Raw genomic sequence first — 20462 nt, forward strand, 5'->3', positions numbered from 1 at the left:
CCCTGTGTCCCCGCGGGGCTGTGGGCTCCGGCCTCTCCCCACGGCCCTGCGGCCTCTCTCCCTTTCAGGGACGGACGAGCACGGGCTGAAGATCCAGCAGGCCGCGGCCGCGGCGGGCACGTCGCCGGCGGAGCTCTGCGAGCGGGTCTCGGGGCTCTTCCGCCGGGCCCTGACCCAGGCCAGCGTCGCCTACACCGACTTCACGCGCACCAGCGAGCCCCGGCACCAGCGAGCCGTGAGGCACTTCTGGGGTGCCCTCCGCGATGGAGGGGTGCTCTACAAGGGCTCCTACGAGGGCTGGTACTGCACACCCGAGGAGAGCTTCCTGCCCGAGAGCCAGCTGGCCGAGGGCACGGACGCCCAGGGCCGCCCCTGCAAGGTGTCCTTGGAGACCGGCCACGAGGTAACAGGCTGCAGGAGCACTGCGCGCTCACCTGCCGCTCTGCTCCGGCCACATTTGGGGTGTTTAATGCTTCCCGTAGCCATTTATTAATTTTTGTTGGCTGAGACTCACCTGTATTTCAGTGGAGTGTCAGAGAGCTGGCAGACCCCACCTGGCAGGTACACATTGCAGCTATGTGCAACGGGAAGGATTCAGCCCCTTCTGAGTCCACAGGCTGTTGGCCTGGGAATGGTGTTCTACAGGAGTGATGACAGAAGCTGAACAGCAGGATAAGGGTGTATTTCACTGAGGGGCTCTGACTTTCAGACCTGTTTTGTGAGACAGTTTAGTTTGGCCTCTGGACACTCACCCATCTCTTAAATGGGTTTTGGCCCTGCCTAAAGCACTGTAACATCACCTGCCTCTGCTCAGCCAGAATGGGCATGCCCAGGAGTGTGGTACCTTCCCAAGCATCTCTCTGCCACTGTTTTCTTAGAAGGTGTGGAGTTACATAATTTAATCCAGCAACTACAGATAATCGTGCTCAGAGCTCAGCACCTGTTATGCTGTGCTATTTGTATGAGGCTGGGATGTGGGAGCGTTGGTCCACACAGAAAAGGCTATATTGGCAAATAGTAACTCTTGAGAAAGCACCTAAGATAACTGGGGAAAAGATAAGTTTCCAGGCAAACTAATCATTCTTTAGACTTAAAAAAGTCAGCAGACTTTAAAGTCAAGAATACCCTGAGAACAGTTCCTGCAACAGGAACTGTTCCTCGCCTGTGTGTTGAATTGTCCAAGGAAACAGGAGTGTGCATGGGGCAGAGAAGCTCTTGCAGTGTGGTGAGAAGGAGTGGGGGGGTTTATTTCCAACTTGAAAGAGGCAGTTGGGCAGTTTGTTCCTTGGAATTTTGTGAAGGAAAAGGACAAGTTTGCACATGCCATAAACCCCAGACTTCTGGTGAGTGAGTGGGTTCTGGCATCCGATGGAGCCTGGGGCTGAGGATGTACAGCTTGTCTTTGATGATGCTCTTCAGGTCTTCCTTGTGCACTGCAAGATTGCTGACCCAGCCATGGATCCCTGAGTGCCTTACACAGCTCACTCGTACCACATCCACCCACCACGTTTTCCCTGGTTTAGCTAAATGTGTCATTTAATGGATTTAACTGTGGGGGAGAAGTGCTGTCAGTGCTGTAAGCAAACAAAGTTAGTGACTTAGATGCATTAAAGCATAAACTGAGGAGAAAGAGGAGCATGGCCCCAGGAGAGCAAAGGCAGACACCAGGAGTGGCAGTAGGGCAGGAATTAGTGTCATTTTGTCTTTTCATGATTTTCCACTATTATTGCAAAACTATGTTGTTAAGAAGGTGTATTCTCATCTCCCTAACTCTTTCTGATGTCACATCAGCCTAGCAGGTGGAAAGGTGTTCCTTCCCAAGGTTACAAGTGTTTTTAGAAGCAGGATGCTGAACCATCCCAGGTGCCTGAGTCCTCAGGTGTGTTCCTGGGGATCTCAAGGAGGCAGCGTCTTGGGTAAGAAGGTTGCTACTTAGTCACGGAAAGGTGCTGACAGCTTCCCATGGCATGAGAGGACACCCAGACACGGGAGTGTGCAACACCCCCCATGCTGAGAATGGTGTGTGCAAATTATCAGCCTGTTCTTGGGGCCATAATCCTTTCCTCTCCTGCTGTCCCAGGTACACTGGACCAAGGAGGAGAATTACATGTTCAGGCTCTCAGCATTTCGGAATCCCTTGCAGAACTGGCTTCGGGACAACCCACGTGCCATTTTTCCTGACCCTTTCTACCAGTGCGTGCTCCGCTGGCTGGACGAGGACTTGCCAGATTTGTCGGTGTCCCGTGAGCGAAACCGGCTGCAGTGGGGCATCCCCGTGCCCAGTGACCCCACACAGACCATCTACGTCTGGGTGGATGCCCTGGTGAACTACCTGAGCGTGGTGGGGTATCCTGAGAGCCATGGCGCATGGTGGCCGGCCGTGCACCACGTTGTGGGCAAGGACATCCTCAAGTTCCATGCGCTGTACTGGCCAGCGCTGCTGCTGGCGGCAGGGCTGGAGCCCCCTGAGCGCATCCTGGTGCACTCCCACTGGACTGTGCGGGGCCAGAAGATGTCCAAGAGCCTGGGCAATGTGGTGGACCCCAGCGTGTGCATGGGGCAGTACGGCGTGGACGGGTTCCGGTACTTCCTGCTGCGGCAGGGCGTCCCGGAGAGGGATTGTGACTACTATGATGAGAAGGTGGTGAAGTTGGTGAATTCAGAGTTGGCAGATGCGCTCGGGGGGCTGCTGAATCGCTCAACAGCCCCCAGCATTAACCCCAGCAACACCTACCCACGCTTCTCAGAGCCCTTCTTCCCAAAGGTCCTGGATTCCAGAGAGGCAAGAGGCACAGGCAGGGCGTGTGCTGAGGACTACAAGCTTGTGGCAGCAGTGGCCTTGCTGCCTGCGCAGGTGGACAGTTATTTCGAAGGCTTCCAGATCTACAAGGCTTTGGAATGCATTGCCCAGTGTGTGAGGCAGACCAATGGCTTCTTCCAGAGGCACAGGCCTTGGAAACTTGACCGAAGGGATGCTGCAGAGCAGCTCTGGCTGGACACCATCCTTCACGTCACGCTGGAGTGCCTGCGCGTGTACGGGACGCTCCTGCAGCCTGTGGTCCCACTCACGGCAGACAAGCTGCTGTCCCGGCTGGCTGTCGGGCCAGGAGAGAGGGGTCTCTCTGGTCTGACATTCCTGGCACGCTATGATGGAAAACCATGTCCCTTTGAGGGGAGGCAGCTCGGACCTGATACTGGCATCTTATTCCAGAGGCTGGGCAAGTTGGAAACTATGAAGAGAAAGCAAGAAGCTCATGTCCCTGGCAAACAGCTTCTGTGAATAAAAACTTCCAGGAATTCCTAGAAAACATTGCTAAAAGCACTTTCCTTCCATGGTGGTGTGGAAGGGTGGGAAACTGGCCTGAGCAGGGAGGATCAAGCAACCCCTGAGGAGAGATGGGCTTGGTCCTGGGCCTCCTTGGTGTTGTGTCCTTGCAGAGGGAGATGGATGAAGGGTTGCTCTGCAATGTCCTCATCTCACTTTTGGTCCACAGGTTTTTGGCCAGGTCAGAAGTCGCTGGGGGTGGTCAGAAATGGTTCTGTGGGGCTGTGGTGCACATTGGGTCTCTCAACCGAGCTCCCTTTGTGTGCCAAAACTAGTCTGAGTGAGCCTCAGTGGGGACAATCCTGTGTGGCTGCTCTTTATTCCTAGGGCAGGATGGTGCCATCGTCAGTGTCTCACTGAGCAGTGCAGGACCTGCAGACATTACCAGAATGGGAAAGGGGGGCATGTGTTTCATCAGACTCAGCTTTCTGAGGCTTTTCCACCTGCTGCAAGTCTTAGTGAACCCTGTTTCATGTCCACGCTGCTGGAAGCAGATGAGCACTGACACTCTGGAGTGGTGGTGACCACTGGGGGTCTCTGGTAAATCCTTCCCAGCCTCTGGCTCCTGCAGGTCTCATCAGTGCTAGCATTGGAGGAGTCATCTTCTAGAATCCCATTTTGGTGGTCTGGTTCTCTTGGGATCACCTGGGCTGTGTGAGCAGGAGCAATGCAGCCCCTGGGGCTCTGCCCCATGTTCCCATCGGTCCCCATGCCACTGTTGCTGTGCCACTGCCTGATGCTGTCCCATTCCAGCTGACCTGAGTCCCCTCATCCCCTCCTGCCATGGCTTTCCTCCTGCAGATTGTCACCTGCTCGCCTCATTTCTGCAATCCTTGCGTGCGTGCTTGCTGCTGCAGCCCCCGTGCCCTCGTGCCGTGGGTGCTGGCTCCCCACTGCCCTGTTCCTGGAGCTGGAGGGACACATCCCCTTCCGGGTCTCTGATGCTGGCACACGGGCTGTGGCTGCCCAGCTGGACACGAAGAGGGTCACCTGGCACCGGCGGTTGTGATCCCACTGGCACCTCTTGGCACTGGGAACGTGCGGGTGTTGGTGTCCCCCGCTGTTTGGTCCCGCCTCGCTGTGCCCCTCGGTCTCTTGCTCCCTCCGGGAGGGGACAGGCCCGCTGCCCGCAGCCCTGCCGGTCCCTGCCGCTCCGCTGGGAATGCCCTCGCCGGCCCGGACTGAAGGCACTCGGTCCCCGGTCTGTGGCTTGGCGCAGGGCTGGCCCGGGGCCGGAGCTCTGTGGCGGGTCAGTGCCGGTGCCAGAGCCGGGAGCGCAGGGCGGAGCCGCGCAGTGCCGGTGCCGCTACGGGGGGCGGGGACTGGCCGTGCCGTAGCCGGTGTGTGGGGCGGAACCGTGGGGTGCCGGTCCCGGTACGTGGGACTGTACCGGTGCCGGTACGCGGGGCGGGACCGTGGGGTGCCGGTCCCGGTACGTGGGACTGTACCGGTGCCGGTACGCGGGGCGGGACCGTGCAGTGCCGTAGCCCGTGTGCGGGGCGGGGCTGCGCCGGTGCCGGTGCGTGGGGTGGAGCCGTGTTGTGCCGGTGCCGGTCCGCGGGGCGGGGACGAGCTGTGCCGTAGCCGGGGTGTGGAGCGGAGACGAGCGGTGCCGGTGCCGGTCCGCGGGGCGACGCGCCCCTATGAGCCGGTGAGGCGGCAGCGGTGCGGGAGGGATGGCGGCGGGCGGCGGCGGAGGGCGACCGCCGGGCCCCGACCCCGCGCTGGAGCCCTACGTGCAGACCCGCATCTTCAAAATCATCGTGATCGGAGACTCCAATGTGGGCAAGACGTGCCTGACCTTCCGCTTCTGCGGGGGCACCTTCCCCGGCAAGACCGAGGCCACCATCGGCGTGGACTTCCGCGAGAAGACGGTGGAGATCGAGGGGGAGCGCATCAAGGTGGGCCCCGCACCGGCTCCGGGCTGGCTGACACCGGCCCCGGAGGGACCCGCTAAGCCCGCGGTGGGTCCGACACCGGCCCTGGTGGGCCTCGCTCCGCCCTCTGTGGGTTCCACACCGGTTCCAGTGGACCTCGTTCTATCCTCCGTGAGCCCCACTCTGTCCCCGGTGGGCCCTGCACTGGCCCTGATCTGGCCGGCAGCAGCCCTAGCAGCGATGGCAGCCGGTCCCCATCCCTGCCTCTTGCCAAACCCCTCCTGGGGGCTTTTCCTTTCATCCCAGTTGGAGGGAGGGAACAGGGCCAGGGAAGAATTCTCATCCCTGTGTTGCCGAGAAGCAGGCCCTGCTGCCTTGTCACTATTTCTGGGGTTGGCTTGAGCATGCAGAGATCAGAAGCCATGGCTCGGGGTGAGTCACCGCCACCCTTGCGATGGGCACAGCTGGATCCTCACAACATTGGGGTGGCTCCAGCTCCGGACACTAGACCAGTGGAGGGGTAGAGCTGTGGTGGGATGGGGGACAGGAGTCTGTGCCACAGCCAGGGGGCCTGGGGGGGCAGAGGGCGGTGGGCTGGCAGCAGCCACACTGGAAGGCTGAGAGCTCACACAGGCCCACGGCAGCAGGCTCGGCTGCTGTGGCAGCAGCGGTGCAGGAACCTGCTCCCAGCTGCACCTGGAACTGCGATTGCAGCAGGATGAATTTTCATATGATGGCTGGTGTGACACCTGTAAAGAATGATCAGCCCAGACCTGAAGAGCTGTGGCTGATGTGTCAGAGCAAATCTGGCACTGGTAGGAAACCAGCTGGGAGCAGAGTTTGTGGTGGAGCTTGGCCTGCACAGCTGTGGGGATCAGCACCTACAGTCCCTGAGGCTGATGCTGGAAGAACAAACATCACTGCTGTACTGACAGATGGCTGATCAAAAGTTGAACTCACAACGAAACCCAACCTTGTGTTGGTGGGCGAGAGCTTCAGCTGTGCTTCTAGGCTGTCTATGAATGTTTTTCCCTCTCTTCTTTAGAGGTGCTCATCCTCGCTGTCCAGCCCCACGGAGCCATGCCGGTGTGAGCTGTGGTGCAGGCTGGCATGGAGTCTATTTGCTGCCACTATCCAGAAAATGTTGCCAGGTTTTCTACCTTTGGATATTGTTTGAGCTCCAGTGGGCAGGAGTGGGAGGTGGTGCAGCAAATCAGCCTTTTCCTGGGATATGTATCCTAGAGAGGAGGTGAGAGGTGGGACAAGGAACCTCCTTTTCTTGCTCTGCCTGGGAGAGACTGGCCCTGAAAGGACTGAGCAGCAGCTCCGCTTTCCCAGTGTTTTTCAATTGGAAAGACTCCAAGGCAGGTACTGTCTCCATGGGTACAGGGCAATTTGGATTAACTTGGAAATTGCCACTTCCAGGCTACAAAACATTACCAGGAGAACCCAGACTGACCCCTGGGGCACTCTGCTGGTTACCAGTGTTCAACCAGACTTTGTGTCACTGACCAGCGTCGTCTCGGCCCAGACATTCAGCCAGTTCCCAGTCCACCTTGTCTGCTCATCCAGCCCAGAGGCCTTCTGGCATCTCTGTCACTTGGGTTAGGAAGTTATCATCAGTGATGTCCTGGAATGTTCTGGATTGCCTGTGCCCTGCTGTGCTGTCCTTCCATGAGATGTTGGGGTGGCTGAAGTTCTCTGTGAGAACCAGGGCTGCAAACACAAGGCTGCTGCTCGCTGTCCACAGAGCACCTCATCTGCTTGCTCTTCCTGGCCAGGTGGTCTATAGCAGAGACCCCCTACAATGTCATCTATGTTGTTCTGTTTTTTAATCCTCCCCCATGAGCTCACCCTTCCCCACAGAGCTCCTGGCCCTCCCACTGTGCTCCTACATAAAGGGTGGCTCTCACTCCTCATTTCTCTTTTCCTCTGTGAAATTGTCAGCATTCTCATTCATGGCGTAGGATTTGGTGCACAAATAGACATGGATCTGTTGGAATGAGTCCAGAGGAGGCTGCAAAGATGCTCTGAGGGCTTCTTTGCAGCCTTTCTAAAGTCAGGCTGGGAGAGCAGCGGTTTTTCAGCCTGGAGAAGAGAAGCCTTGAGGGAGACCTTAGACCCCCCTTTCAGTGCCTGAAAGGGCTCCAAGAGAGCCAGAGGGGGACTTGGGACAAGGGATGGAGGGACAGGACACTGGCCTTAAACTGAAGGAGGGCAGGTTTAGATTGGATATTGGGAAGAAATTCTTGGCTGTGAGGATGGGGAGCCCTGGCACAAGTTTCCAAGAGAAGCTGTGGCTGCCTCTGGATCCCTGGAAGTGTTCAAGGCCAGGTTGGACAGGGAGCAACCTTGGAGCAACCTGAGATAGTGAAATGTGTCCCTGCCCACGGCAGGGGGTTAGGCTGTATGATCTTTAGGTTGCCTTCTAGTCCAAACCATGCTGGGATTCTCTGAAACCCGGACAGCAGGAAGCCCTCCTGCAATGCCCTCCCCACGGCCTTGCTCCACACTTCTGTAGTGTCTTTTCTTGTCTGCTTCATTTCCCAGGTGCAAGTGTGGGACACAGCTGGCCAGGAGAGGTTTCGGAAGAGCATGGTGGAGCACTACTACCGCAACGTGCACGCCGTGGTCTTCGTGTACGACGTGACCAAGATGAGCTCCTTCACCAACCTCAAGACGTGGATCGAGGAGTGCAACGGGCACGCGGTGCCCCCGCTCGTCCCCAGGGTGCTCGTGGGGAACAAGTGTGACTTGAAAGACCTCATCCAGGTGCCATCCAGCCTGGCCCTCAAGTTCGCCGATGCTCACAACATGCTTTTGTTTGAGACATCGGCCAAGGACCCACAGGAAAGCCAGAACGTGGACGCGATTTTCATGTGCCTGGTGTGCCGGCTGAAGGCGCAGCGCTCGCTGCCCTGCCGGGACACGGAGGGCTGGCCGGCGCAGCCCCAGCCGCACCCCCGGCGGCTGGACGAGGCCAGCGGGAAAGGCTCCTGCCCGTGCTGAGCGGGACCCGCCCGGACCCCAATAAAGGCTCTGAGCCCCCTGCGCTCCGACTCTTGCTTTGCGCCTCAGCCCGGTCGGCCGTAATCGTCTGTGATCGGTTCGGCGTGCAGCGTTCGGCTGCAAAAATCGGTCCTATTCGGCTACAATCGGCCCTGTTCGGCCGTGCTCGGGCTATCTCGGTAATTATTGCCCTGACTCGGTTACAATCGGCCGGACTCGGCCCCACTCGGCTATAATCGGTCGACTCGGCTGCTATCGCTTACGTCCGTCTCGGCTCGGGGCGGGGCGCTGCCGCGCGCAGGCGCAGTGCGCGCTGCCGCCGCCATGAAGTAGGTGTGGGGGGGTGCGGGCGAAGGCCGGGTTCGGCCGTGTCCCGCCGGTGCCGGTGCTGATGGTGCTTCGCCCGCAGCCCCCTGACGAAGGTGAAGCTGATTAATGAGCTGAACGCGCGGGAGGCGGAGCTGGGCGTGCAGGAGGCGGTGTCGTGGCACGCGGAGTACAAAGACAGCGCTTGGATCTTTGTGGGTATGGACGGGGCTAGGGGCGGGGGCCGGTGTCGGTACCGGTGCTGTTGACCCGTTCCTTCCCTCCCCTCTCCCCGCAGGCGGGCTGCACTACGCGCTGACCGAGGGTGATGTCATCTGCGTGTTCTCGCAGTAAGTGCCGCAGCCCCGGCCCCGCCGCCGCGGGCGCTGCCGCGGTGCTGACGGTGTGTGTGTCACAGGTACGGCGAGATCGTCAACATCAACCTCGTGCGGGACAAGAAGACCGGGAAGTCCAAGGGCTTCTGCTTCCTGTGCTATGAGGACCAGAGAAGCACCATCCTGGCTGTGGATAACTTCAATGGGATCAAGGTGAGTGGAGCTCAGGTGCTGCCATGGCTCCCTGAGTGCTCCCTCACGTCGGCAGCGACCCTGGGAGCTGGGAGCTGGCGGTGACAGCCCGGCCCCGCAGATCAAGGGACGGACCATCCGCGTGGACCACGTGGCCAACTACCGCCCCCCGAAGGAGTCTGAGGACTGGGATGACGTGACTAGAGCCCTCCATGCCAAGGGCTGCGGGGTCAAAACGCCACCTCACACCTCTTCTGACTCGGCGTCTGAGGATGAGGATGTGCCCGTGAAAAAGCAGAAAGGTAAAGAGTGTTCCTGACAGGCTGGATCCCAGGTGGGCGTGCCCATGGTAGGGTTTGGGGGCTGGAGTCTGCATGGAGAGAAGGTTGGAGGAACAAAAAAGGGGACAAAATGAGGGTGGGAATAAGGTGTTGCTACAGAGTGCTGAGGAGATGCTCAAAAATCAGGGAGAAGGAGAGCCATGAGGGAAGAGTCCACAGGTCTGGAGAGGTAATTTCCACAAAGTGGATCACAGTATTACTGAGGAAAGGGAATGAAAGGGAAGTTGGAAGTTTTCAGCATTCCAAGTGGTGTGGAAATGCCCAGCGTTGCTGGGAAGAACATGATATGAATGTTAAAAGTGGGGTGGCTGCAGCTGGATGAGAAAAAGTTGTGATTGGAAGTGAACTGGGATCTCCCTGAGGGGGAAGCAGGCTGGGAAATTGGGTGGAGGGGGAGAATTTCTAGTGGAAGATGAGTTGGGATGATGCCAGGGGAACCATGGGGAGCAAGCTGCTCCTGGAGTTTGGTCCATCCCAAAATGTGAACCCTAATTCCAGAGAAGCAGCGGAGCAGAGCAGAACGGTCAAAGTCGAGCCCACAAGCTGGGAAGCGGGTGAGCACGGAGGAGCCGCATCCCAGGATCAAGATCAAGAAGGAGAAGGAGGACCCTGGGTACGAGCGCTATGCCGGCGGGAGCACCGACAGGAACGCCGGGAGCAGGACGCAGCGGGATGAGGAGCAGCGGCGGCACCAGCGGCACTCGGACAGCCGGGGGGACAAGAACTGCCGCGAGCAAAGGGGCCAGAGCAGCTCCTGGGATGAGCGGGAGAAGAGGGAGGAGGCTGGCAGGAGGGGCGATGGGCACAGCAGCCGGCATGACGCGTCTCCCAGGGGAGGCAGATCTCGGGAGCCCCATTCCAGGCACAGGGAGCGGGGCTCTGGCAGAGACTCTGGTCGCTGCTGAGCCCTGGGTGAGCATTTAGGGTGAGGGAGGCTCTGAGCCTGCCCAAACCTGCTCCAAGCTCCTGGGATGCCATGGCTGGACCTTTCACCTGCGAGCTTCCCCTTGCCTCTCATCCCACGGCCAGGGCTCTCCACGCTGCCTGTGCTGTTGGCTGGGACAGGGGTTTGTCCTTCAACTGAGGAGGGTGTCAAGCAGTGAAGGCTGGGAGCAGCAGGACGCTCCCCTTCCATAACTCCCTTGGGGCCGTGTCCCCTTGCACTGGGTGTAGAGGTTGCTGGGTGTCCTGTCTGTCCTCATGGGCCGGGTTTGGGCCCTGTGCCCACCCAGCATCTTCTGGATTCCATGATGTATCCATAGCGCTGCACCGCTGTGTTGGGGTGATTTATCGTGGATTTGTTTAAAGGTTTCTTAATAAAAGTTCCTGTTAGGGAGAAGCTGGTCCCGGGAGCAGTGTTCCTGTCTGGGGGCCAGGAAGGAGACGTCACCTGTTTTTCTTACGCTTATTTTAGGCTTATTTGGCTGGAAAACCGGGAGGGATGGAGCGTGGGATTCGCAGGGTGGACAAGGGAGGGGCTTTAGCTGGATTTGGTTCCTATAACGAGTAATCCCTCCAGTCGGGTCCGTGCCGGTTCTAGGCGCAAGGGGGAATTTCCTCCCCGGAGCAGCCGGGATCGCTCCGCGACAGCCGAGGGGCGTGCGGCGAGGTTGGGGTGAGAGCAGCCCCTGCGGCTTCCACCGTCCCGGCGCGGTGCCGCCGGGGCCGGCAGGGGGCACGCGCGGCACGGCGGTGAAGAGCCCGGTTCCGGCCGCGGTTCCGGTTCCGGTCCCGGCCCGGTGGCGGCGGCGCGCGCGGCGGTGTCCGCCCGCCATGCGATGTCCGCGCTCAACTGGAAACCCTTCGTGTATGGCGGGCTCGCCTCCATCGTGGCCGAGTTCGGTGAGGCGCAGGGGCCGGGCGGGACCGGGACGGGCGGGACCGGCACATGTACCGGCGGGCGCTGAGGCCGGTGTCCCCGCTCTCCCCGCAGGCACGTTCCCCGTGGACCTCACCAAGACGCGGCTGCAGGTGCAGGGGCAGAGCGCCGACGCGCGGTTCCGCGAGGTGCGGTACCGGGGCATGTTCCACGCGCTCTTCCGCATCTGCCGCGAGGAGGGCGGACGGGCCCTGTACTCGGGGTGAGTACCGGGCCGGGCCCGCCGGGGCCCATCGGCAGCGGGTGCCGCTTCTCCCGGGGCCCCCTCCGTCCATACCGGGACGCCTACCCGTCTGCCACGGGTTGTCCACCCGGCCCGGCGCCTCCTTGCACTCCCCCGGGCCTCCCCGGCGCCTGCCCCGGGTCCTTCCCCTCTGGCTCAGGAGCTCCCACCGCCTGTGCTGGGCTCCCTCTTCGGCTGCAGCATTGCCCTGTCTGTCATGCTCGTCCCAGGTTCCCCCTCCATCCCGACATCTCCCTCCGCCCACCCCAGGCCCTCCCAATACCCACCCCAGGGACCTCTCCCAGCCCCCGACATCTCCCCCTGCCTTCCCCGGGTCTCCCCCACATCCCGGGTTCTTCCCCTCTGCCCACCCCAGCCCTGCCCTACCTCTGTCCGGGCACCCCGTCCCCAGCCCGGGCCCCCTCTTCCACCTTCTGTCACGGCATCCCTCCACTCCCTTGCTCTCTGCCCATCCCGGCTCCCCATTTCCTGTATGCTGCTGTGACCCCCTGGAGCTCTCCCTGCCTTGTCCCCCTGAGCGGAGTCCCCTGGTGTTCCCAGGGCCAGGGCTGCGTGGGTGCCATCTCCTGGCACGGGGGTGTGTGGGGCAATCCCGGATAACCCGGGCAGAGCTGCATTCTTCGGAGCCCCAGCGGGGTCGTGCCTGGCCCCCGCAGATTGAGGACGGGTGGGGGAGTGGCCCGGGCTAGCCCACAGGGATGCTCAGGGTCCGTTCCCCCTCAGGATCGCCCCGGCACTGCTGAGACAGGCGTCCTATGGCACTATCAAGATCGGGATCTACCAGAGCCTGAAGCGGCTCTTTGTGGATCGCATGGAAGGTCGGTGTTGGGAAGGGCAGCGCGAGCACCTCCCAGCTCCCCCACCTCACACTCCGGGCTGTGTGTTTTGCTCATTCCTTGCTCTGTCCTTTCCACCCCAAGATTCCCACAGGAATGGAGCTCTATTACTGGGTGCTGTGGTTTTGTTTGTCAGTGAGAGCAAGGATTGGATTCAGTCCTGATTGGAACCTCACTGTGCTCTGCACTGCCTGTGGTTCCTACCCAAACATCTCCTTTCAGCCAGCTTCCTTCCTTTCACAAAATCATAGGAGAATCACAGAATCCTTTGGGTTGGAAAAGACGTCCAACCTGTGTCTGATCCCCACCTTGTCCCCAGCCGAGAGCGCTGAGTGCCACCTCCAGTCCTTCCTTGGACGCCTCCAGGGATGGGGATTCCAGATCTCCCTGGGCAGCCCCTGCCAATGCCTGTCCACCCTTTCCGTGAAGAAATTCCTCCTGATGTCCAACCTGAGCCTCACCTGGCACAGCCAGGCATGTTCTGGATAGGAATTGTGCAGTCCAGCTCTCTGGCTTTGGCCCTGACTGTAAAGGTGAGGTTCCACCAGTGCCCTTGACCTGTGCCCTCTGCAGCTCCTGCCTGGAGAGTGGAGCAGCAAGAGTCTGGTGGATGTTCCCTGAGGGAGCACCGAGATCTGCAGGTGAGGTTTCCATACCTGCTGTGATGTGAGGGAATGTGGTAACACTGTTCCAGCCTGGGAAAGCGGGATGGGCCATACTATATGAAGCTGTGTCAGGGGAGGGTTAGGTTGGTATCAGGAGAAGGTTTTTTTCCCCAAGAGGGTGCTGGGGCACTGCCCCAAGGTTGCCAGAGCTCCAGGAGCATTTGGACAGCAATCCCAGGCACGGGGTGGGATTGTTGGGGATCTGTGCCGGATCAGGAGTTGGACTGGATGATCTTTGTGGAACCCTTCCATCTCAGGAGATTCTGTGACTCTAGAGGTCCATTCAGGGCTGCTGTCCTGCTTTAGTAAGACCTCTCCCTGTGTGGTTCTGTCTGTGTACACAGTCCCCACACCCCCCTCGCTGTTCCAGCCTTTTCAGCTGTGAGCTCCATGCCTGGATGTTTGTCTCCCTACAGGCCTGGGGCAGCCAGTGGCCTGGTGTCCTCTGGGAAGTGTCGTGGTCAGTACCAGCAAGGGCCTGTGTGTTTTCCCAATGTAACCATCATCCTAACACTGGGCCTGGAATCTGGGGTTATTCCCTGGCACTAATCACATCTAACTCCCTGCCTGTTCTCAGTTCTCAGCTGGCTCCAAGTGGCTGCGTGTAGGCAAATTCAGGGGGCCTGGGGAAACACTGGGTTGTCCCTCTCTGTCTGCCTCTGTCCTGGCTCATCCCTGCAACAAGAAATCTCAGATAATTGTTCACAATTTTCACATGTCCCAGGATTTTCCTTCTCATCAGTCAGACCCTCTGAGAGTGCATTGCTGAGTGTTTCAGCTGCCACCTTCTGTCCCTGACAGGTGTGGGGACAGACCTGTCACGGGCTGTGGCACCTGCCCAGGCCCTGCTCCTGCAGCTTCACCATCTGATTTGAGAACTGAGCTGCTCTACCCAGCCCTTGTTCCCTCCTACTGTGTCCCCTGCAGTGAGGGTCTGTCCTTCTTTCCTTGGTTGCAGATGAAACGTTGCTCATCAATGTGATCTGTGGGGTGGTCTCGGGGGTCATCTCCTCTGCGCTGGCCAATCCCACAGATGTGCTGAAGGTAAGGGCTGCTCCTGGCTGGCTGTGGGACCCATGGGAGGAGCAGCTCAGTGCTCCCTGAGCCACCAGTTCTGCTTGTTTGGGTTTTTTTTAATGAATGGGGGCCAAAGCCCATGGTCATTAATAGATAGTTAAAACCACAGATCTTAAAGACCACAGAATCCTGGGATGGTTTAGGTTGGGATGGACATGAAAAACCATCTCCTTCCACCTCCTGCCACGGGCAGGGACACCTCCCACTAGACCAGGTTCCTCCAAACCCTGTCCAACTTGGCCTGGAACATTTCCAGGGATGGAGCAGCCACAGCTTCTCTGGGCAACAAGGATCATGACATTTGTACTGGTGAGGGGTGGGAGCTGTGTTACCCAACCTGAGTCAGGTGAGCCAGCTGCTCCTGTCCCCTTGGTCATGGTGCTGGCACTGCCCCAAGGGCCTGCCTGTTACATGGAGTGAGCACAGCCCAGTGGGGACTGTCTGGTGCCCTGGGCTCAGGGTAGCCCTGCTCTGGGCAGAGAGAGCCTGTAGAACTTCCCCACTCTTCTCCCTGTGTAGATTCCCCTTCTGGGATTGCTTTCAGGGGGAAGGCCTTGTTCCTCATGTTCCTGTGCCCCCACCTTGCTGCTGCCCCTGCCCCCTGCCTGCTGCCATCCTTGTCCTTGTGGTTTGCAGGGAGAGGGACGTGGAGAACAGTGTGTGCTGTGAGCTGCTCTGTTCTTTCTCCCAGGAGTTCCATGGAGCTGCTGTCCCTGGTGTCCTTTTCCTGTGGGCAAGTGCTGGTGTCAGGGCAGGTGTTGACGTCCGCTTGCTGACTCTTCCCTTTCTTTCAGATCCGAATGCAGGCTCAGGGCAGCTTGTTCCAGGGTGGGATGATTGGCAGCTTCATTGACATCTACCAGCAGGAAGGTACCCGAGGCCTCTGGAGGGTGAGCACCAACTCCTAGAATCCCCCAGCAGCAGCAGAACTAAGAAAAATCTTTGGGAAGCAGGTGCTCTCCTGCTGTTCTGTAGCAAGGAGCAGCTGGAGCCCCTCCTAGCCCCTTAAACTGCTGCTCTTGTGAGGCAGAATCTTTTCTGGTGTTGAAATTGGTGCAGGAGGTGAGGGGGTGACAGCCTAGTTCCCGCGTGCTGGTGCTGGGAGCAGGGAAGCAGTGTGGAGTTAATCCAGCTGGAATAACGCTGCCAGAGTGGAGACATCCTCCTTGGCTTTGAAGCAAAGCTGGGAGGCAGGTGGTGTGCTTGCAGGGAGGGTACAGGGAAGGCTGTCAGGAGAAGGCCCTGCGAGGAGCTGGGGGATGTGGCTGCAGTTGGTGACAGTGTCCGTACTGCACAGGGTGTTGTCCCCACGGCCCAGCGAGCGGCCATCGTGGTGGGGGTGGAGCTGCCAGTCTACGACATCACCAAGAAGCATCTGATCCTGTCAGGCCTCATGGGGGACACCATCTTTGCCCACTTTGTGTGAGTACCTGCTGCAGGCTTGGGGGGCTGTGTGAGGCAGAGGAGCCAGGTGGGGCTGGGGAAAGACCATTTGTGGAGTGAGGGCTCTGGAGCTGCAGGGAGCAGGTTAGTGCTTCCAGAGGATCTGGAGCAGGGTTAGTACTTCCAAAGGACCTGCTCTGTCAGCTGGAACAGTTCAGAGTTAGCAGCAGGTGTGTAATCATTAGGGTTGGATAAGACCTCCAAGACCATTGAGTCCAACCGTTCCCCCAGCACTGCGAAGGCCACCACTAATCCATCCCCACCTCCCAGAGACCTCCTTGGGGAAGGACCTGGCAGAAATCCTTTGGTGACATGAAATGCCAGCTTGGTTTCAGCTGGCTAATGACAGAAATGTTGCCCCACATCTGTGCCCTAGTATGAGCCAGGCAGGAGATCCATGTGTGTAGCTATGTGTAACAATCCCTCAAAAGCTGCTCTAATCCCTAGTCCTCATCTGTCCAGACCCTGTCATCTTGCAGCCACTGCTGGAAGAGCCTTGAGAGAGGAGCAAGCACAAAGCTGGTAGGACCCAGAGCAGTCAGTCAGTGTTGCAGTCAGCCTGCTCTGGGCAGGGCTGGCGGAGAACATTGGAATCCTTTTTCACCTCCATGTTGCAAATGCTGCAATGCTTCCATTGGCTTTGCCAGCTGGGGTGAGGAACACTAGACTCTCTGTGGAGGGGAAGACTGGCAGCTCTGTGGTCCTTTCTGGTGTCTTTGTTCTTCCTCCCTCCTTCCCGAAGAAATGTTTACTCTGGTGGGAAGGATGTGCACTCCCAGGGGGTGCCTTCACATCTGTGTCACCTGGGCAGCACCTGGGACCCTTGCGGGGCTGCCAGTGTCCTGTGGAACCAGCTGTGGGCTCAGGTGAGGGTCTGGGTTAGCTGAACTGAGCATTTCCCTCCCCTGAGCTCCACAGGGTCCTGTGGCAGCCCCACACTGCCCCTTTTCCAGCTAGGAGCAGGTAGTGCACCTCATGTTCATTGCTAAATGCCTTTGCTGAAGTCCAGTGGAAGGTATTTTGTGTATGTCTGAGCGGGAGTGGCCGTGCCCAGGGCTGTCCCTGCCCTGATTTGGTGTGTGCAGTTCCAGCTTCACGTGCGGGCTGGCGGGAGCCATCGCCTCCAACCCCGTGGACGTGGTGCGGACGCGGATGATGAACCAGCGCGCGATCGTGGGCAGCACCGAGCTCTACAAGGGCACTCTGGATGGCCTCATCAAGGTGAGGGGGCAGGTGGGCACACCCCTGTCCTGGGAGGCTGGCCAGGTCTCAGCACCACACTGATGGGAGCAGTGAGATCCTGCAGTGACACAGTGCGTCATCACTGAGGTGGGAGAGGCCCAGAGTCACTTTCCTGAGGCCACTGTCGGCCTCAGCCTCCTCCCAGCCTCCTGGGACAAAGTTCAGGCCATGATGCAGGTAGCAGGGTTCACAGACTGTAAGTGATGCTGCACACACTTGCACGGGCCTGTCTGCTCCCTGCAGCTGCTGGGCAGGACCAGTGGCACACACGTGGCACTGGGGAGGGAGGTGGCAGGGCCTGGGCCTGGTGTGTCTCCTCATCCATTTGTCTCTCCTCCCAGACATGGAAGAGTGAGGGCTTCTTTGCACTCTACAAAGGCTTCTGGCCCAACTGGCTTCGTCTGGGTCCCTGGAATATCATTGTATCCTTCCCTATGCTGCTGGGAGGTGGTGGAGTGGGACAAGGGGAGAACCCCGCTGGGAAGGGCAGGGCAGAGCTGACACCCCGATAGGTTGCACTGGGGACCCTAATGGGCACTGCTGATGGTTCCTGTAGAGCCTCTGAGGGCTTGGCTGAGACCTTGCGTGGCCTGGGCTGCAGGAGATTCCTGGATGAGCTCCTGTTTGAGAGGGAATCATGGGGAACATTCTGCTGCTGAGGCAGGTGCTGACTGTGCAGGACCAGCGCTGCTGTGTGCTGAGCCAGAGCATTCTGCCTGCTGAAACTGGGTGGGGAGTTCGCTGTAAAGAGCTCCCAGTCTGGGCTTGGAGCCGCTTCCCTTTCCCAGAGGTCTGGGCAAGGCTGGGTTTGCTCTGGGTCCGTCTCTCCACTCTTGGCAGCACCTGTGCCCCATCTCTGTTCCACCTGGGCAGGTCAGGTTGTGCTGCCTGGACAAGGAGCTCCATAGGTGGGTTTAAGGAGCTCCCTGGATGGGTGTCCAGCCCAGCTGAACGCTGTGCCCACCCTGCCAGGCAGCTGCCTCACATCTGTCCCAATTCCTTGACGTTCCCTTCAGTTTTTTATCACGTATGAGCAGTTGAAGCGCCTCCCCTTCTGAGAGCTGCCTTCATCTCACCAGAGTCATCCTCGGGGCTGGCAGCAGAGCTGTGCTGCCACCTCCCTCTTCATCCCACTGTCCCCATGTCGTGGTGTTTGGTCCCTGTGGGCTGGGCTCTCCCCACATGCACGGTCCCTGGAGCACGAGCTGCCTGGCACAGGCGGGGGCCGCATGTTTCCCACCCGGAGGTGTCTGTGTGCCTGAGCCTGCAGGAATATCTTCTATGAAGATCTGTGTGTTCCAGTGGCCTTTGGGGCACTGTGGCTCGTGGCTTGCAGGTGTGGGTCTCCTCCCGTGCCCGTGGGGCGGGGCCTGTGAAGGTGCCATTGTCATCATGTTTCTTGCAGAACTTGTCACTTCATTAAATTATTTATTGACTGGATAGCTTGAGTTTGGGTCTGTGCTTATTCACTGCAGGGGTGTCTGCCCTTGGAGAGCACAGCAGCGTGGTTTTCATCATGCTATAGACCCCTTTATTCTCCAATGAATCTGTAGGATTCATTTCAGTAGAGATATTTCTAAACCCAAATTTGTTAGTATCAGAAAATGACCCTGTTGCCCTCTCAGCTCAATTTTGCGAAACCTCAGTCTCTTAAATTCTTGCTTATTATTACACTGTTTTTGCTTAAATCATTTGTAAAGCCAGGTTCTGTGCTTTAGAGGTGAGCTCAGCACTTGAAAATGGTGATTCTGGTGCTGAGCAGGATATTTTGGTCATCCTCTTCTGATTTTTGGTTATTTTTAATGTTTATGGCTATAAACATTAAAAAATAACCAAAGCAAATGGTTTTTATGATCCTGCTCCCTTTCCTCTTGTGGGGTGGCTTTGGTTTGGATGAAGGTCCCTGGTGACACAGGAGTATGTCCTGGCTGAGCCTGCTGTGAGCTGAGTTTCTGTGCAAGTCCTACAAGGAACGTTCAGCCAAATCCCACTGGCAAGAATGGGAGGGAATTGGTGTTACAAAGTCAGAGCTGCCTGTAGAAACTGCAGGGGAAGGGAAGGTGACTCCCCTGAGCGCTTGGGCTGAAATCCTGCCTTGAGCAGGGCTCTCTGTGCGGGCCCAGCTCAGCAGGCTGTGCCAGGCACTGTGTGGGAACCTGCTCCTGCACACACAGGAAGCTCCGGGGGTGGAACTCCAACATGGAAGGCTCCATGGGAACCAGTCAGCCCTCCTCAGGTGTTTAAGGTAGAAATACACGTCCTCCTGATACGTGAAAGCTAAAAATGACAGTAGAGCAGGAGAGGGAGGCACTGGCTTCAGCCTGTACTTGCTCCTCACTGCCCTGCCACTTCTCCCTTGCCCTTGATCTCATTTCGAGGGTTTGGACTCTCTCCAACATCAGGGCAAAGTCTCCCCAGATGTCTTCCTGAGCAAACAGAAGTAGAGGATGTGTAAGGCCACCACAACCCTTCCGTGGCAGTGCAGAGCCCGGGTGTTACGGAGGGTCCTGCGGCCGCAGCTGCCCCCATTCCCGAGCCCCTGCCCCCTGGCAGTGCCCTTCCCGCCCCACCCGCCCTCTCCCCAGTCACTGTTTGACAGACAGACACTCAGTCCTGCCCATTTCCTGGCAGCTCGGATTTTTCCAGCTCGTGAGGCAGAAGAGGCTTGTGACACTGTGTAGGGGCCGGAGCCATCACTGTCAGACCCTGTGAAGGTCAATCCCCCCGGGAGGTGTAAGGGGTGTTGTGGGATTCTGTAGCACAAGGATGCTGAGGCTTTGCTTTCATGAATTTCTTTGTTACAAGTTACTATTGGGTAAATACACTCACGACTAGCAAAGTGAGGGAGTGTGTACATAGAATCATTATTTTTTACTGTTAGTAGCACTTACATAGATCTCACTGGAAGTATCACGGCAAAGTTCATCAAACTCCTGCAGGACTGAGGTCAGTCAATGATGGACAAGGTCTCCCTTTGGATATGATCTGTGTCATGGGGCCTGGAGCGAGCCTGGTGTTCCTGGGGATCTGAAGGGCTGTGCAGGGGGAGCTCCAGGACAGGGAGAGGCTCTTTGGGGCAGCAGCCAGTTACTTCTGCATGGATCCATGAGTGGGCAGAAGACACCAGCTCTCAGAGGGCCATGGCTGCCTTCTACCTGGATCCAAGGCCCCTCTGCAGGTTGTGGTGGTTTTTTGCCCTGCAGGTTCCAGCAATTCTTTGGTTGCAGCCTCTCCAAGGATACCCTGGGCTCCCTGTTGTGCTTGCCAAGGGCACTGCAGGTTCCCAGCTGTGAATGCTGCTGTTCCAGGCTGGCAGATGTTTGTCCATCTGTTTGAGCCCACATCCCTTGTCAGTACTTTTCCCCATTGTAACCAGGTCGCCTTCAGGGCTGCTGTTCCAGCAGGGTGTCAGTGGTGTTCCCTTGGTCCCAGCAGCAAGAAGCTGTCCTGGGTCTGGCAGTGACCCCCAGGAGCCCCACGAGCTGTGCTGGACTTTGGGAACTCTCTGTGCTTGTCCCTATTCCCAGCCCCTGAGTCTGAGCAGGCACTGCTCTGCTCCAGCCTCTGGTGCCTGGGGGGGGACAGCCACCCCCCCATGTGCCACCGTGGCAGCTTCCTGCCCAGGTGCTCCTTGCTCACCCCCTGCTCCAGGGTTGTCTGGAAACGTGGCTGGAGGGGAGGGACCTCCGCG

At 58.5% G+C, this 20462-nt stretch overlaps 4 protein-coding genes across 5 annotated transcripts; all 4 read left to right on the plus strand.

The window, feature by feature from the left end:
• The first annotated feature begins 54 nt into the window (after positions 1–54).
• Positions 55–3480, plus strand: MARS2 (methionyl-tRNA synthetase 2, mitochondrial). The gene is made up of 2 exons (XM_041484748.1): positions 55–403; positions 2081–3480. The coding sequence occupies exon 2, from the start codon at positions 2108–2110 to the stop codon at positions 3278–3280; it is 1173 nt and encodes a 390-aa protein (XP_041340682.1). The 5' UTR covers positions 55–403; positions 2081–2107; the 3' UTR covers positions 3281–3480.
• A 1120-nt stretch (positions 3481–4600) lies between these two features.
• Positions 4601–8251, plus strand: RAB33A (RAB33A, member RAS oncogene family). Its single transcript, XM_041484621.1, has 2 exons — positions 4601–5226; positions 7753–8251. Exons 1-2 carry the CDS (start codon positions 5002–5004, stop codon positions 8209–8211), a joined length of 684 nt encoding a protein of 227 aa, XP_041340555.1. The 5' UTR covers positions 4601–5001; the 3' UTR covers positions 8212–8251.
• Positions 8252–8409: 158 nt separating this feature from the next.
• RBMX2 (RNA binding motif protein X-linked 2) lies at positions 8410–10721 on the plus strand (the record flags this gene model as incomplete). Its single annotated transcript, XM_041484604.1, has 6 exons — positions 8410–8540; positions 8621–8736; positions 8816–8867; positions 8936–9065; positions 9166–9346; positions 9884–10721. Coding segments are annotated over 6 exons (1017 nt in total), but the record flags the coding sequence as incomplete, so codon positions are not given.
• A 190-nt stretch (positions 10722–10911) lies between these two features.
• Positions 10912–18211, plus strand: SLC25A14 (solute carrier family 25 member 14). Of its 2 annotated transcripts, XM_041484619.1 has the most exons (10): positions 10912–11227; positions 11319–11466; positions 12232–12326; positions 13380–13469; positions 13968–14053; positions 14881–14976; positions 15384–15508; positions 16615–16750; positions 17113–17193; positions 17788–18211. In XM_041484619.1, exons 1-10 carry the CDS (start codon positions 11164–11166, stop codon positions 17827–17829), a joined length of 963 nt encoding a protein of 320 aa, XP_041340553.1. In that variant the 5' UTR covers positions 10912–11163; the 3' UTR covers positions 17830–18211. The 2 variants fall into 2 exon arrangements, with proteins under 2 accessions (XP_041340553.1, XP_041340554.1); XM_041484620.1 differs by lacking the exon at positions 13380–13469 and having other exon boundaries at positions 10917–11227.
• The last annotated feature ends 2251 nt before the right edge of the window (positions 18212–20462 follow it).

The sequence above is a fragment of the Pyrgilauda ruficollis genome, unplaced genomic scaffold (assembly GCF_017590135.1).
Source record: "Pyrgilauda ruficollis isolate IOZ18807 unplaced genomic scaffold, ASM1759013v1 scaffold67, whole genome shotgun sequence".
NCBI classification, from domain to species: Eukaryota; Metazoa; Chordata; class Aves; order Passeriformes; family Passeridae; genus Pyrgilauda; species Pyrgilauda ruficollis.

What these genes read in the sequence shown, in the direction of transcription:
- MARS2 (XM_041484748.1), top strand. Translation starts at nt 2,108, where the DNA reads ATGTTCAGGCTCTCAGCATTTCGGAATCCCTTGCAGAACTGGCTTCGG.
- RAB33A (XM_041484621.1), top strand. Translation starts at nt 5,002, where the DNA reads ATGGCGGCGGGCGGCGGCGGAGGGCGACCGCCGGGCCCCGACCCCGCG. An exon ending in TCGAGGGGGAGCGCATCAAG is followed by an intron (nt 5,227 to 7,752) that starts GTGGGCCCCGCA and finishes TTCATTTCCCAG; the next exon opens with GTGCAAGTGTGGGACACAGC.
- SLC25A14 (XM_041484619.1), top strand. Translation starts at nt 11,164, where the DNA reads ATGTCCGCGCTCAACTGGAAACCCTTCGTGTATGGCGGGCTCGCCTCC. An exon ending in GTACCCGAGGCCTCTGGAGG is followed by an intron (nt 14,977 to 15,383) that starts GTGAGCACCAAC and finishes CGTACTGCACAG; the next exon opens with GGTGTTGTCCCCACGGCCCA. An exon ending in ACCATCTTTGCCCACTTTGT is followed by an intron (nt 15,509 to 16,614) that starts GTGAGTACCTGC and finishes TGGTGTGTGCAG; the next exon opens with TTCCAGCTTCACGTGCGGGC.